This window comes from Rhinoraja longicauda, chromosome 2, assembly GCF_053455715.1.
Source record: "Rhinoraja longicauda isolate Sanriku21f chromosome 2, sRhiLon1.1, whole genome shotgun sequence".
In the NCBI taxonomy this organism is placed as follows: Eukaryota; Metazoa; Chordata; class Chondrichthyes; order Rajiformes; family Arhynchobatidae; genus Rhinoraja; species Rhinoraja longicauda.
The window spans coordinates 50370244-50384170 of NC_135954.1; the positions used below are offsets into that span (position 1 = coordinate 50370244).

General features: G+C 40.1%; 1 protein-coding gene across 2 annotated transcripts in view; it reads left to right on the forward strand.

Annotated features, from left to right (window-relative positions):
- mocos (molybdenum cofactor sulfurase) overlaps positions 1-13927 on the forward strand; it is a 108439-nt gene that overhangs the window by 8913 nt on the left and 85599 nt on the right. For both annotated transcript variants that reach the window (XR_013548718.1, XM_078418743.1), the window contains exons 4-5: positions 5932-6588; positions 12736-12812. Coding sequence is in view for 1 of the 2 variants with exons in the window: in XM_078418743.1 (XP_078274869.1) it covers positions 5932-6588; positions 12736-12812 (734 nt within the window). In the remaining variant the exon portion in view is untranslated. The remainder of the gene's footprint in view (positions 1-5931; positions 6589-12735; positions 12813-13927) is intronic.

Below are 13927 nucleotides of genomic sequence, written 5' to 3' on the forward strand. Positions count from 1 at the left end.
CTGCAGAGAGTGAAACTTCTGTTTTTAACGTACGATTGAGTATGTGTTTGCAAATCTTTTAGTTCCACCTCAGAAAATATCCATCTTTTTCTTGTGTTCTTTGGTTAGAGCACAAGAAATAGAAGGAGGAATAGGTCCCCTAATCTGCACTCAGTAAAATCATGGCGAACCTTTTACCTCAACACCACTTCCTCATATATTTTAATAACCGTAATATCTTGTATATACTCGGTGACTGAATTAACACAGTGATGGAGTCAGTGTCATACAGCCATGACCATAGCAACCAAGATGCCCCATCTAAGGTCCCTTTTGCCCACATTTGTCTGATATCCTTCTAAATCTTTCTTATCCATGTACCTGTTCAAATGTTCATTAAATGTCATTATTGTATCTGCCTCAGCTACTTTCTCTGGCAAGCTCGTTCCATGTACCCACATCCTCTGTGTGATATAGTTGCTCCTCGGATCCTATTAAATTTTTCCCATCTAACCTTAAGCATATGCTTTCTACTACTTGATTTCCCTACCCTGGGCAAAAGACTGCATTCACTCTATCTATTTCCCTCATGATTTTATACACCTTTATAATATCACCCCTCAGCCTCCTGCACTCCAAGGAATAAAATCCAAGCTTGTCCAATCGCTCCCTGTGGCTCAGGCCCTCCAGCCCTAGCAACATCCTTGTAAATCTTCTCTGAATTCTTTCTAGCTCAATGGCATCTTTCCTATAGCAGGGTGACCAAAACTGACCATAATATTTTAAGTGTAGTCTCACCAATGTCTTGTACAACTGTAATATACTGTAAAATCCCAACTTATATATTCAATCACTGACTACTGAAGAACAGCATTTATTCACAAAATGCTGGAGTAACTCAGCAGGTCAGTCAGCATCTCAGGAGAGAAGGAATGGATGACGTTCCGGGTCGAGACCCTCCTTCAGCATGTCATCTACCCATGATGCCACTTTCAGGGAACCATGTACTTGTGCTCCTACATCCCTCGCTTCTACAATAATCTCAAGTCCTACCATTTAATGTGAAGTTGCTGCCAAAATGTCATTCCCTGACTGTATTTATGTCAGATTGACCTGCTCTGCCAGATATGTTTACATTTCACCTGACCTGATTGTGTGCATATTGACAACCTTGAAAATTAACTTGGTAAATTGTATTCATACAGAGAGTTGTTATTTCAAATAATATGAATTTTCCATGATTTTTGTTTAGTTAAACAAATGTATAACTTGGTTGTAAATAGTCTATAACTGCATGGTGTTAACTTAACGTAGGAGTGAGGGGTTTAGAGGGCATGTGGGAAGAATTTTTCTCAAAGGGCGGTTGGAATGCATTGCCTGAGAGGATGGTGGAAGCAGAGACCCTCAACATTTAATAGGTATCTGGAAGAGCACTTGAATCCTCAATGCATGGAAGGCTGCGGACCAAGTGCCAATGAATGAAATTAGTGTAGTTGGTTACTCGATGGTCGATATTGATGGGATGGGCGGAACAACCTGTTTGTGTGCTCTATGACTCTATCACTTTTCCTATATCAATCTGTCTTTTATGGTTTCAGCTGTGACGTACCTAATATTTTCAATCAATTGTATAAAACTTGCAGACTTTTTTGCTAAAGTCGTGACTGCAGAATTGTCTGGCTTAAATGGTGCGATGAATTATTTCCTCTGTCCCCTTTCTTTTATCGTTACTACCTTCTATCCCATCTACCTCCATCAAATTTAATCTTTTGTTAATTTTACAATTTCATATTCTCAACATCTAAGTTTTGCAGTGCTTCACTTGGATTATAAGTGGTGTGTAGTCACAATACACATGTTAATTCTGGTAAGGGGTTCACAATGCTGTTGCCTTTCTGTTTTTAATCTCATGTTCCAGTAATCTGGACATGAATATTTATACTTGAAGCATTAGGCAATAACCTTCCCAGCAATGTGGTTTAGATTTGCCAATTTATCCTTAAGTGTTCCATAAATCCACAGAAATTAGGTCATATACTTGTTTTGACAATATAAAATATATATTTGCACTGTCTTATCATACATCTGTGCTCACTATGCACAAAAATAACTACATTTCCCCCTCGTTTATCCTGCTATCTATTCTTTCATGCATTCTCCTTTATTTCTCCCCCTTTCCTTTTCAGCTGTCCCATTCCCACTTATACGTTCTTGTCACTGTCTTTCCCCCATCCAGCATCTTCCTGTTTAGTTAAGGATACAGAGCGGAAACAGGCCCTTCGGCCCATCGGGTTCGTGCCGACCAGCGATTCTCGCACACTATCCTACACCCACTAGGGACAATTTTTACATTTACCAAGCCAATTAACTTACAAACTACATCTTTGGTGTGGGAGGAAACCGAAGATCTCAGAGAAAACCCAAGCATGTCATGTGGAGAACGTTCAAATTCCGTACAAACAGCACTCGTAGTCAGGATCGAGCCCGGGTCTCTGGCGCTGCATTCGCTGTAAGGCAACAATTCTTCTGCTTCGCCACCGTGATCGTCCGTTAAGGAATTCAAGAGTCAATGATGTTTTATTGTCATATGTCCTGAAACAGAAGTATGAAATTCTTACTTACAGCAACGCAGCATATATGTAAAAGTAATACCCAGTACATACCATAATAGACAATAAAAAAGTTCAATATATACAAAAACAAACAAACAATACAATTCATTCATTGTGAGGAATAACTACTGTTTTAATAAGCCTATGTTGAGGGGTGAAATGAGGCATTCTTGCTCATGTCATCCACTGACCAAAAGGAGATAAACTTTACCACTTTGTAATATCAATTGTGTTTGCATTCCTTTATCAGTTCATGACTGAGACCATCTGCTAGAGCAGATATTGTTGTACTATTTATGAATAAATGGGACATGAATAAACTGGTTAGAGTTTATGGGAGGACAATTCTTTTTTCTATCTGCTCTTTTTCTGTAGCTGTACTGTATTTTGCTATTTTTTTCCTCATGCATGATCTGATGTGCTCACATCTGGTATGATTTTGTCTGGCTAGCACAAAGCTTTTCAGTGGATGTCAGTACACGTGACAATAAACTATTACAAAAAATATGCATGATTTTTTTTAAATTAATGTATTTATAGAATTGCATCCTTTCATTTCCTTATTCTCGGTTGTATTTACTCTGATGATTAGGCATTCTGTAAAAAGGCCTCTGAAATATCTTCCTTCTTTAACCGTAGCTTCTTTACCATAGTGGACAGAACCCTTAACCACATCTCATCCATTTGCTGCACCTCTACTTCACCCTTCTGCCCCAGACAGAACAAATTCCCATAGCTCTTGCTTTCTACCCACCAGATTCAATATATTTAATATATTATCCTTTGCAATTTCTGCCAACTCCAACCAGATTCCTCCCATCCCCTTTCAGCATGTCATAAGGTTTGCTCCCTTTGTGGCTCCTTTATGCTATCTTCTGGCTTCCGTCCCATGTCCCAACATGTGACCACAGGAGGTCAATACCTGTTGTTTTACTAATTTCCTTATCACCATCTAGCGACCGAGCCAGTCTTTCTAGGTGAAGTAGTGATTCACTTTTGTTTGGCCAGAGAGGGCAAACAGCCTCTTAGTTATTGTACTTATCTCTGTGAAGCAGTTCTAAAGAGAAATGCTGACATTTATTCCAGAACCAAAACATCGCAGATGTTGTATACATGGATTTCAGTAAGGCATTCGACAAGGTTCCGCATGGTAGACTGCTCTGAAAGGTTAGGTTGCATTGGATCCAAGGAGAGATAGCTGAATGGATTGCAAATTGGCTTCATTGAAGAAAGCAGAGGGTGATGGTGGAAGGTTGCTTCTCGGACTGGAGACCTGTGACCAGAGGTGTGCCTGAGGGTTCGGTTCTGGGCCCGTTACTGTTTGTCATTTATGTCAATGATTTGGATGAGAACATACATGGCAAGATTAGCAAGTTTGCTGATGATACAAAAGTTGGTGGTTTTACAGATAGCGAAGATGGTTGTGAAAACATTACAGCAGGCTCTTGATCGATTGGCCAGGTGGGCTGAGGAATGGTTGATGAAATTTAATAGAGAGAAATGTGAGGTGTTGCATTTTGGGATGTCTAACAAGGGCAGGACCTACACAGTGAATGGCAGGCCTCTGGGGAGTGTTGTAGAGCAGAGGGATCTTGGCGTGCAGGTGCATGGTTCCTTGAAGGTCAAGTTGCAGGTGGTCAAAGCTTTTGGCACATTGGCCTTCATCAATCAGAGTATTGAGTATAGAAGTTGGGAGGTCATGTTGCAGTTGTATAAAACGTTGGTGAGACCGCATTTAGAATATTGTGTTTAGTTTTGGGCACCATGTTATAGGAAAGATATTGTCAAGCTTGAAAGGGTTCAGAGAAGATTTACAAAGATGTTGCCAGGACTAGAGGGTGTGAGCTATAGGGAGAGGTTGAGTAGGCTGGGTCTCTACTCCTTGGAGCACAGGAGGATGAGGGGTGATCTTATAGTTTATAAAATCATGAGAGGAATAGACCGGGTAGATGCACAGAATCTCTTGTCCAGAGTAGGGGAATCGAGGACCAGAGGACATAGGTTCAAGGTGAGGGGGAAAATATTTAATAGGAATCTGAGGGGTAACTTTTTCACATAAAGGGTGTATGGAACAAGCTGCCAGTGGAGGTAATTGAGGCTGAGACTATCCCAATGTTTAAGAAATAATTAGACGGGTACATGGATAGGACAAGTATGGAGGGATATGGACCAAGCACAGGCAGGTGGGACTGGTGTAGCTGGGACATGTTGGCTGGTGTGGACAAGTTGGGCCGAAGGGCCTGTTTCCACACTGTATCACTCTATGACTAAATAATTCGCAATGATGGAAACAATAACAAATTGGGACATAACCAGCAATTTAAGGAAAGGAAAAGCCTGAGAACTATATACCAGTAAACCTAACATCTGTGGTAGGCAAGTTACTGGAACATTTTGAAGGATAAGATGTATATTGATTTGGATAAGGATAGTCACCATGGTTTTGTGCATGGGAGATCAGGTCTCACAAATCAGATTGAGTTTTTTGAAGAAGTAACAAAAAAGGTTGATGAGGACAGGGCTGTAGACATTGTCTAAATGGTCTTCGGCAAGGCTTTTGATTTGGTTCCGCATAGTAGGCTGCTCTGGAAGGTGGGAGTGCGTGGGATCCAGGGAGAACTGGATAGAAAATTGGCTTCATCGAAGGAGGCAGAGGGCGGTGGTGGATGTTTGCGTTTTAGACTGAAGGCCTGTGACTTGTGTGCTTTAGGGATCAGTGCTGGGCCCATTGCTGTTTATGATTTATGTCAATAATTTGGTTAAGGGAATATACAAGGCATGATAACCAAGTTTGCAGATGACACTAAAGCGGGCGGTATTATAGATAGCGAAGATGGTTATTAAAAATTACAACAGAATCTTGATCAGCTGGGCGTGGGCTGAGAAATGGTCAATGGGATTAATGCAGATAAGTGCAAAATGTTGCATTTTGGGAAGTCAGACCACGACAGGACCTTTACTGTAATTGGCAGGGCCCTGGTGAGTGTTGTAGAGCAGAGGGATCTTGGAGTGCAGGGATATGTTCCCTGAAACTGCCATCACAGATAGATAGGGTGGCCATGAAGGCTTTCGGTGCATTGTCCTTCATCAGTCAGGGGATTGAGTATAAAAGTTGAGTATAGAATATGTACCATGGCAAAAGACATTAGTGAGACTGCACTTACAATATTGCGTTCAGCTTTGGTCACCCTGCTGTTGGAAGGATGGTGTTAAGCTGGAGAGAGTGCAGAGAAGATTTACAAGGATGTTGCCTGGTCTTAAGGGCCAGGGAGAGGTTGTGCAATCTAGGACATTATTCCAGAAAAATAATGATTAATACATTTTTGTTTGACTTTTGCAGAATTCTCCAGCATTTCAACACCAACCCAGAAGAATACACAATCATTTTTACATCGGGATGCACAGCTGCTCTTAAATTAGTAGCAGAAAGCTTCCAATGGACTTGTGCAGAGTCTGGAGAATCAAGGAGTCGGTTTTGTCACCTGACTGATAACCACACCTCTGTGGTAGGTATGAGAGGATTATCTGTTCCAGCTGGTGCTCTAACTCTTCCAGTAAACTTGGATAAAATTCATAGAGATAAAAACATTCTGCAGAAAAAGATATCCGTGGCCAAGGAGGAAAATTGCCACATTCACCATCTGTTCTGCTACCCAGCTCAAAGTAACTTCTCAGGGACAAAATATCCACTTTCTTGGATCAGCGACATTAAATTTAAAAAATTGTATCCGTTCAGCAGAATTCCCGGAATGTGGCATGTGCTGGTGGATGCAGCCTCATTTGTGAGCACCTCACCACTCAACCTCAGTTTATATCAACCAGACTTCATACCCATCTCATTTTATAAAATTTTTGGATTCCCAACCGGCCTCGGAGCTCTTTTAGTGAAGAATGAAAGTGGACACCTGCTGGGAAAGAAATATTTCGGAGGAGGAACAGCAGCTTCTTATTTGTCATCGGAGGATTTCATCGTCCCAAGGCAGTCAGTCAGTGAAAGGTAAGGTTTTCCTCTTTCGGAAGGAAAATAAAGCACCCTGACATACTTTGGATTATTTTGAGTGGTTCATTTTAAAGTGTATTTGTGTGCTATGTATTATTGCCAGCAACTAGTTTTTCAACAACCCATTTATTTTAGCATCATCACATGTGAAGATTTTACAAGAAGTTTTTGTACGAGCTTTTTGTTTTCTTGTGCTCATTTTCCGATGGAAATATGTTAGAGATTTTAAAAAACTACTTTCAGTTCACTAGTGCTGCTTTTTAGCTGTGTCAGGAAAAGGGTGTTTTGAATATTAAACCCTCAAAACTGCACAGTGTTCATGGTCTAACCAGGCCTGGTCTGCCCTCCAAAACTCTTCCAAGACTTGAATTAAGTATTGGAGAGAAACCACCAATATTGTTTCAAAAATGTCCCCCCAAACCCACAGGTCGATTAAGTAAACCCCCTCCTTCCCTCCCTAGGAGATAAATTTAAACTTTAAAATGTGAATGACTTTTAAAATATATCCGATTTCAATTAAACTTCTTCCATTAGCACCAAAGGGACGACGGTGGGTAAGGTGGGCCTAAAATTGTTGCGCTATCGTGTACCGTTATGGCTGTTGTTCAGGATCAAACAAACAAATGAGAGTTTTAGTAATAGATTGTCATGTATACTGAGGTATGGTGAAAAGCTTTTTTGAGGTATGCTATCTAGTCAGAAAAAAGACTATACACGATTACAAACAAAATTCATCAAGTGATTTGGCCTCCACTGCCCTCTGTGGCAGAGAATTCCACAAATTCACAACTCTATGGGTGAAAAGGTTCCTTCTCACCTCAGTTTTAAATGGCCTCCCCTTTATTCTAAGACTGTGGCCCCTGGTTCTGGACTCCCCCAACATTGGGAACATTTTTCCTGCATCTAGCTTATCCAGTCCTTTTATAATTTTATATGTCTCTATAAGATCCCCTCTCATCCTTCTAAACTCCAGTGAATACAAGCCTAGTCTTTTCAATCTTTCCTCATATGACATCCCGCCATCCCAGGGATCAATCTCGTGAACCTACGCTGCACTGCCTCAATTACAAGGAGTCCATTCCTCAAATTAGGAGACCAAAACTGTACACAATACTCCAGATGTGGTCTTACCAGGGCCCAATACAACTGCAGAAGAACCTCTTTACTGCTATACTGAAATCCTCTCGTTATGAAGGCCAACATGCCATTAACTCTCATATTCCATAAACAAGCTGGTTAGTGGTTAATTGGTTATTGTAAATTACCCCAGCTACAGGTGGGTGGTGAGATAATCAGGGTAGAGCTAGTGTGCATGTGATCGGAATAGGTTAGAGGGAAATAATGGGGAAGTGAGAATGATGGGATTGTTTGGAGAGCTCTCCCAAACTGGATGTGCAGAATGGCCTCCTATATTGCAAAATATATTTAAAAATATAAAAAATACTTTGTTAAAGATATAACATACGTCAGAAGATAGGAAATCTGAAGGTCTTGGACTATAATGCAAAGTTGATTCATTATGGTGTGAGGTCATCCAAATCTGGCTTGCTGCAACAATTGGATCCACCTAGGACAGATATCAGGAGGCCATATGTGCCCAAGAACCAAAACCAATAATGATGAAGCAGGACTGTAGTGAGGGGTTGCAGGGGCTTTTCTCCAATGCAAGCATGTCAAAGCATTGCACTTTTAGTCTGTTGATCATCTCTGCATAACATGGAATAATAAGACACCCTTTATTGAGAAATGTCTTTATTCTGAAGTTGAAGGCATTTGAAATTGAGGGATAATAATAATAATAATAATATTCATTTATTGTCATTGCAACGAGTACAACGAAATTAAAAAATAGCCAATCCTGACGGTGCGTACAAACATATATGCAATAAATGCAAAAACAAATAAATACATAAATACAATTAAATACAATTATATTAAGTACAAGATTTTTTAACGGTGTTGCCTAGTGCAAAGGTAGTGTTCAGTTCTCGTATGGCCCTGGGGTAAAAACTGTTCTTAAGTCTGTTTGTTCGGGATTTGATCGACCTGAAACGTCGACCAGAGGGCAGATGAACAAACAGACGGTGGCCGGGGTGGGATGGATCTTTTATTATTTTGCCTGCTCTACTGAGGCAGCGTAGTCTGAACAGGTGCTCCAGGGAGGGCAGTGAGCAGCCGATGATCTTCTGGGCCGTCGTGATGACCCTCTGAAGGGCCTTCCTGTCCTTTTCTGAGCAGCTGGCATACCATGTGGTTATACAGTATGAGCTGTCTGTCAGAATTGAAGTTACAAATCTGTTAGAAATTGACCCCATAAATTCCCTGCACGACGAAATCATGCATCTTTGTCATTTCTTCAACAAACATCCGTTCCAAATGTCAATAGCAAATATCAGTAGTTTAAGGTTATACTTTGACACTGCAGAATCTCTGAATTCTGCACTGTAAGGAGTTTGTACGTTCTCCCCGTGACCTGCGTGGGTTTTCTCCGAGATCTTCGGTTTCCTCCCACACTCCAAAGACGTACAGGTATGTAGGTTAATTGGCTGGGTAAATATAAAAATTGTCCCTAGTGGGTGTAGGATAGTGTTAATGTGCGGGGATCGCTGGGCGGCGCGGACTTGGTGGGCCGAAAAGGCCTGTTTCCGCGCTGTATATATATGATATGATATGATATGATATGATAACTTGACAAGACCACAGAGCCTTTTCTTTGAACTATTTCCAGATATGTAGTGTTGTGGGATAAATAACAATTTCCTTCCCTGGCTTGTTCTCTTTTGCCCCCTTGGTACCTGGTTCCTTAATTGCAAAGATTCAAATGGTCCTGTAAGAGAACCATGTAAGTCTCCTGGGCCATCACTACTTTCATGTGTTCAGTTGCAATGAACCACTTCCATTATCATTAAGATTCCTAGCCACTTAAATTTCTACTAAAGTATCAATCTTGCAATAGGATGCAAGTCCTCATTGTCCAATGGACAAGCTTATGGTGTGCCATATTTTAGTGTATGGCTTGCTGCAGTATTAAAATTAGACAGTTAACCCAGGAATGAAGCGTGAGTATCTAGTCAAGAGTGTTTTATTGTTATATGCAATGAAATGGAAATGTTAACCTTACTTACAGCAGCACAGCTGGTTGGTAAATATAGTATAATGTAACTGAACATAAAAAAAGTTCAATAAATAAAAAAGAGTGCAACCCGCCCCCCAAAGTCCCTAGTTCAACCAAGGCAGTTCGCAGTTTAGTTGGAGTTTGTAGTGTTCACTAGCTTAATGGTTATTGGGAAGAAGCTGTTCCTCAACCTGGTTGTTAATTTTCAAACTCCTGTACCTTCTTCCCGATGGCAGGAGTGACATGAGAGTGTGGCCAGGGTGGTATGGGTCCTTGATGATGCTGCCTGCCTTTTTGTGACAGCATCTCCAATAGATCCCTTCGATGGTGGGGGGGTCAGTACCTGTCGGGGACAAAGCAGTGTTCGGCACTTTAATCACCTTCATTCCTGGGCATTCGAGTTGCCAAACCAGGCCATGATACAACCAGTCAATATGCCCTCTAACATATAGCTGCAGAAGTTCCAGAGTATTTGTTCACATAGTAAACCCCTCAACTTTTAAGGAAGTAGAAATATTGATGGGCTTTCTTTATGATTCCTTTATTATGCTGGATCCAGGACAAATCCTCGGAGAAATGCACATCTAGGAATTTAAAGTTGTTGACTCTCTCCACCATTGATCTAGTGATAGACATGTTTGTAGATCTTCGGCTTTCCTCGTCTAAAATCAACAATTAGTTCCTTGGTTTTACTAACGTTGGGAGGTCCTGGAACCATTCAATTAGACGATCAATCTCCGGAAGGGGGAGGGGGAGCAACAGCGGAGCTGCGGGATGTAGAAGAGACCCTAGTGAGAGCCTCATCTATAATGGAAGAGGGGAAGCCCCGTTTCCTGAAGAAAGAGGACATCCTTCTTCCCACCCTGTCTCCTGCAAAAAGTCTATCCCCTACTCCCAATTCCTCCGCCCGGGATGAGGTGTTTCACACTAGGGCATCAGAGATGTCCTCATTCTTCCGGAAACGGGGCTTATAGATGTTAGTGTTGGAAATAGGATGTAAATCATTCAGACTGCTTTTACATGGATGCCATTAAGCTTGAGCGAGGTAAATTGAGAATATTCTATCACATTTGTGCGTTATGTTTTTATGGATGGTGGAAAGGGATGTCTTCTTTTGCAGGATTATCCAGACACAAAAATTATAAATCTAACCCAATAAAATGTGTAAAGATGATCCCAGGCTAATGATAATGGGGGCTTCAGCGATGGTAATTATCTTGAATATTAATGGGAGGTAGCTGGTCTCTCTCTCTCTTCCTCATTGGGGATAGTTTAAAACACAACATTTGTCAGAGAAACAAGTAACCAGCAATACTTTCAGCAGATCTGACTTTGGGTCTTTGACCTGCAATGTTAACTTTCTTATTCCAAAACCTCAACTATTGAGTTTTTTGAGCATTTTTAGTTTCAGATTTCCAGCATCATCGTTCTTTTCATTTTAGTACCATCAACAGACTAAAGGAACAAATTAAATATTTGAAGGCCACTGCCATTAAACAAATGAATTGTGTGATCAGTTTATCAAGTTGCTCAAACAATTTAGTCAGATTTTTTTTGATATGATTTTGGTGCCAAAATGGGCGAGCTGTGGGCCAGAGTGCTATGAAAGCTAAAGTAACTGAAGAAATTGTTGTAAATTTTAGTTTGCTCACAAGTTTGAAAATGGATGGGACAGTGATGGAAATGTCAGATGGTGAGACCTACCAAGACATTCCTACTTTTCTAACCTGAAGTTGATCAGTGGAGGCAAGAGCATAATCATAGCATTTTCTCCTTCAATTACCCACTAGAGAAACACACATTATAGACACAATCTGAGTGGTGAGACAGAATGTTTAATTTGGTGACTGAGCTGTTTGTTGATCAACCAATATGTTTTTAAGTGTCAAGTCATTACATAGAAAAAGATTTCAACTCTCAGCTGGACCACACAATGGCTTCTGAATCTAGAAACATAAGATGGTAACCAATTTAAATATTTACAACATTTCTACTTTTATTTTGGTGGTTTCAGCATGGGCAGAATATGTATGAGAAGCTTATTTGAAATATAATGGATGAAAATAATTATGAATGATTGGTACATAACCCAAGCAACCAATAATTTGTTATATAACACTTTGGAGTTGACTTCTTGCTGGAAGTTGCATGTCTTAGTCTTACCTTTCCTTTGATCATTGATGAGGCACTTAATGCTATTAATGGATTTGATTATGTGGAGGACGAAAACATTTTCTATGCGAATGTTCAGAATAAGGAGATATAACATTAAAATTAAAGATAGGCAGTACCAGGATGATATCAGGAAACATTTAATCACACACAGTATAATGGAATTTTCGTAATTTCCTCCACAAAATACTTGAGGCTGTTTCATAGCAGAGATTGTTGTGCTAGGTAATTAAAGTTTACAGGACAAAACTTGTGCATAGATTTGAAACCTTGCTGATCTAATTCCATAGTAGAATAAATGGGCTAAGGGGTTGCACCTGTTATAAACATTTTTTATCAATTCCTTACATTTAATTCATTGCACAAAATATCTTCATATTTTAAACACGATCAGTTGCATTCTGCTAGCTAATGTTCATACCTAATCAGAAATCTTGCATGCAATGGAAAACTAAGACTAATCTTGGTCTTGCTGAAAGATTTATTACATATATTTAGAATTGAAATGCAAATTAATTTGCACAAGCTAAGTGATTTAAAAAAAATGTTGGAACAAACTTTATTTCATTTGACATAAAATTATTCATTAAGATTTTTGTCCAAGAATCTTAAACAAATACTAAAATTTAAATAAATATGGCTGCAAGCTTTGAATCTTTACAGGTACTGAACTGATTTCAGTGCAGTGTCTTGAGCAGATGTTTATATGGTACAGGTTGGGTGTCTGCATATGCAGAAAGTCATGAAGTCCAATCAATGTGTAACATTAGTTTGCTGCCATTGCTATCCGATTGGACCTTAATGTTCTGATTAATTTATTGAACTCCTTTGGTGATAACATTCAATTTTCATTCCAGGTTTGAGGATGGCACTGTTTCATTTCTTGATATAATAGCAGTAAATCATGGATTTGATGCATTGGAAAGAATTACAGGTCAGTAATAAAATGTAATATGAAACCTTTACAAGTGCAATGGAAATATTTTTGTAGTTTGAAATAAGGTGGTGTGTGAGTGGTTGAAGTCAGTTGCATGGAGAAAAAAAGATAAAAGAATAGTACCTTCACTGCACCTTAAAATTAATCTTGTTTCTCTTTCACAGTTCTGACAAAAGATCTTTGATTTGAAATATTAATTATGTTTCTTTATCCATGGATCCACCTGACCTGCTGCACTTTTCCATCATTTTGTTTTAATTTGGGGTATCGTGTGACTGCATTTTTTTTTAGAGAAAGATGAGTTTCATGTTTATTCAATCGAGGGATGTGAGCCGCAGTATGAACCAACATTAACTGCACATCCTGAATTGCTGTTAATAAGGTGGTGGTGAACCTCTTAACCACCATAGCCCTTGGGTATACCCGCAATGCTGTAAGAGAGAAAATTCCAGGATTTTGATCTGTAACAGTGATATATTTCCAAGTCTGCACGGCATGGTGGCACAGCCATATGGTAGAGTTGCTGCCTTACAGCAAATGTAGCGCCGGAGACCTGGGTTCGATCCTGACTATGGGTGCTATCTGTACGGAGTTTGTACATTCTCCCCATGACTGCTTGGGTTTTCTCTGAGATCTTCGGTTTCCTCCCACACTCGAAAGACATGCAGACTTAATTGGCTTGGTAAATGTAAAAATTGTCCCGAGTGAGTATAGGAATGTGTTAATATGTGGGGATCGCTGGTCGGTGCAGACCTGGTGGGCCAAAGGGCCTGTTTCCGCGCTGTTTCTCTAAATTAAATTAAACTAAGATAGTGTGTAGCTTGGCGTTTCTGGTAGCTGTGTCCTATGCTTTTTCTAACCTTGTCCTTCCAGCTGGTAGAATTTGTGGGTTTGGAAGGTGCGTTCTCAGGAGTCACTGAAAGGCTGCAGTGACGCCTACCAATGGTGCAAACTGCTGCTACTGTGCATCAATGCTAGAATGGGTGAATGGTTGCAGATAAAGTGTCTTTCAAGCAGCCTGCTTTGTCCTATTGGGTGTTGAGCTTCTTGACTGTTTTCAAAGTTGCATGTTGAGAGTATTCCAACTTAAGCCTTTTAGTTGATTGGCTGAA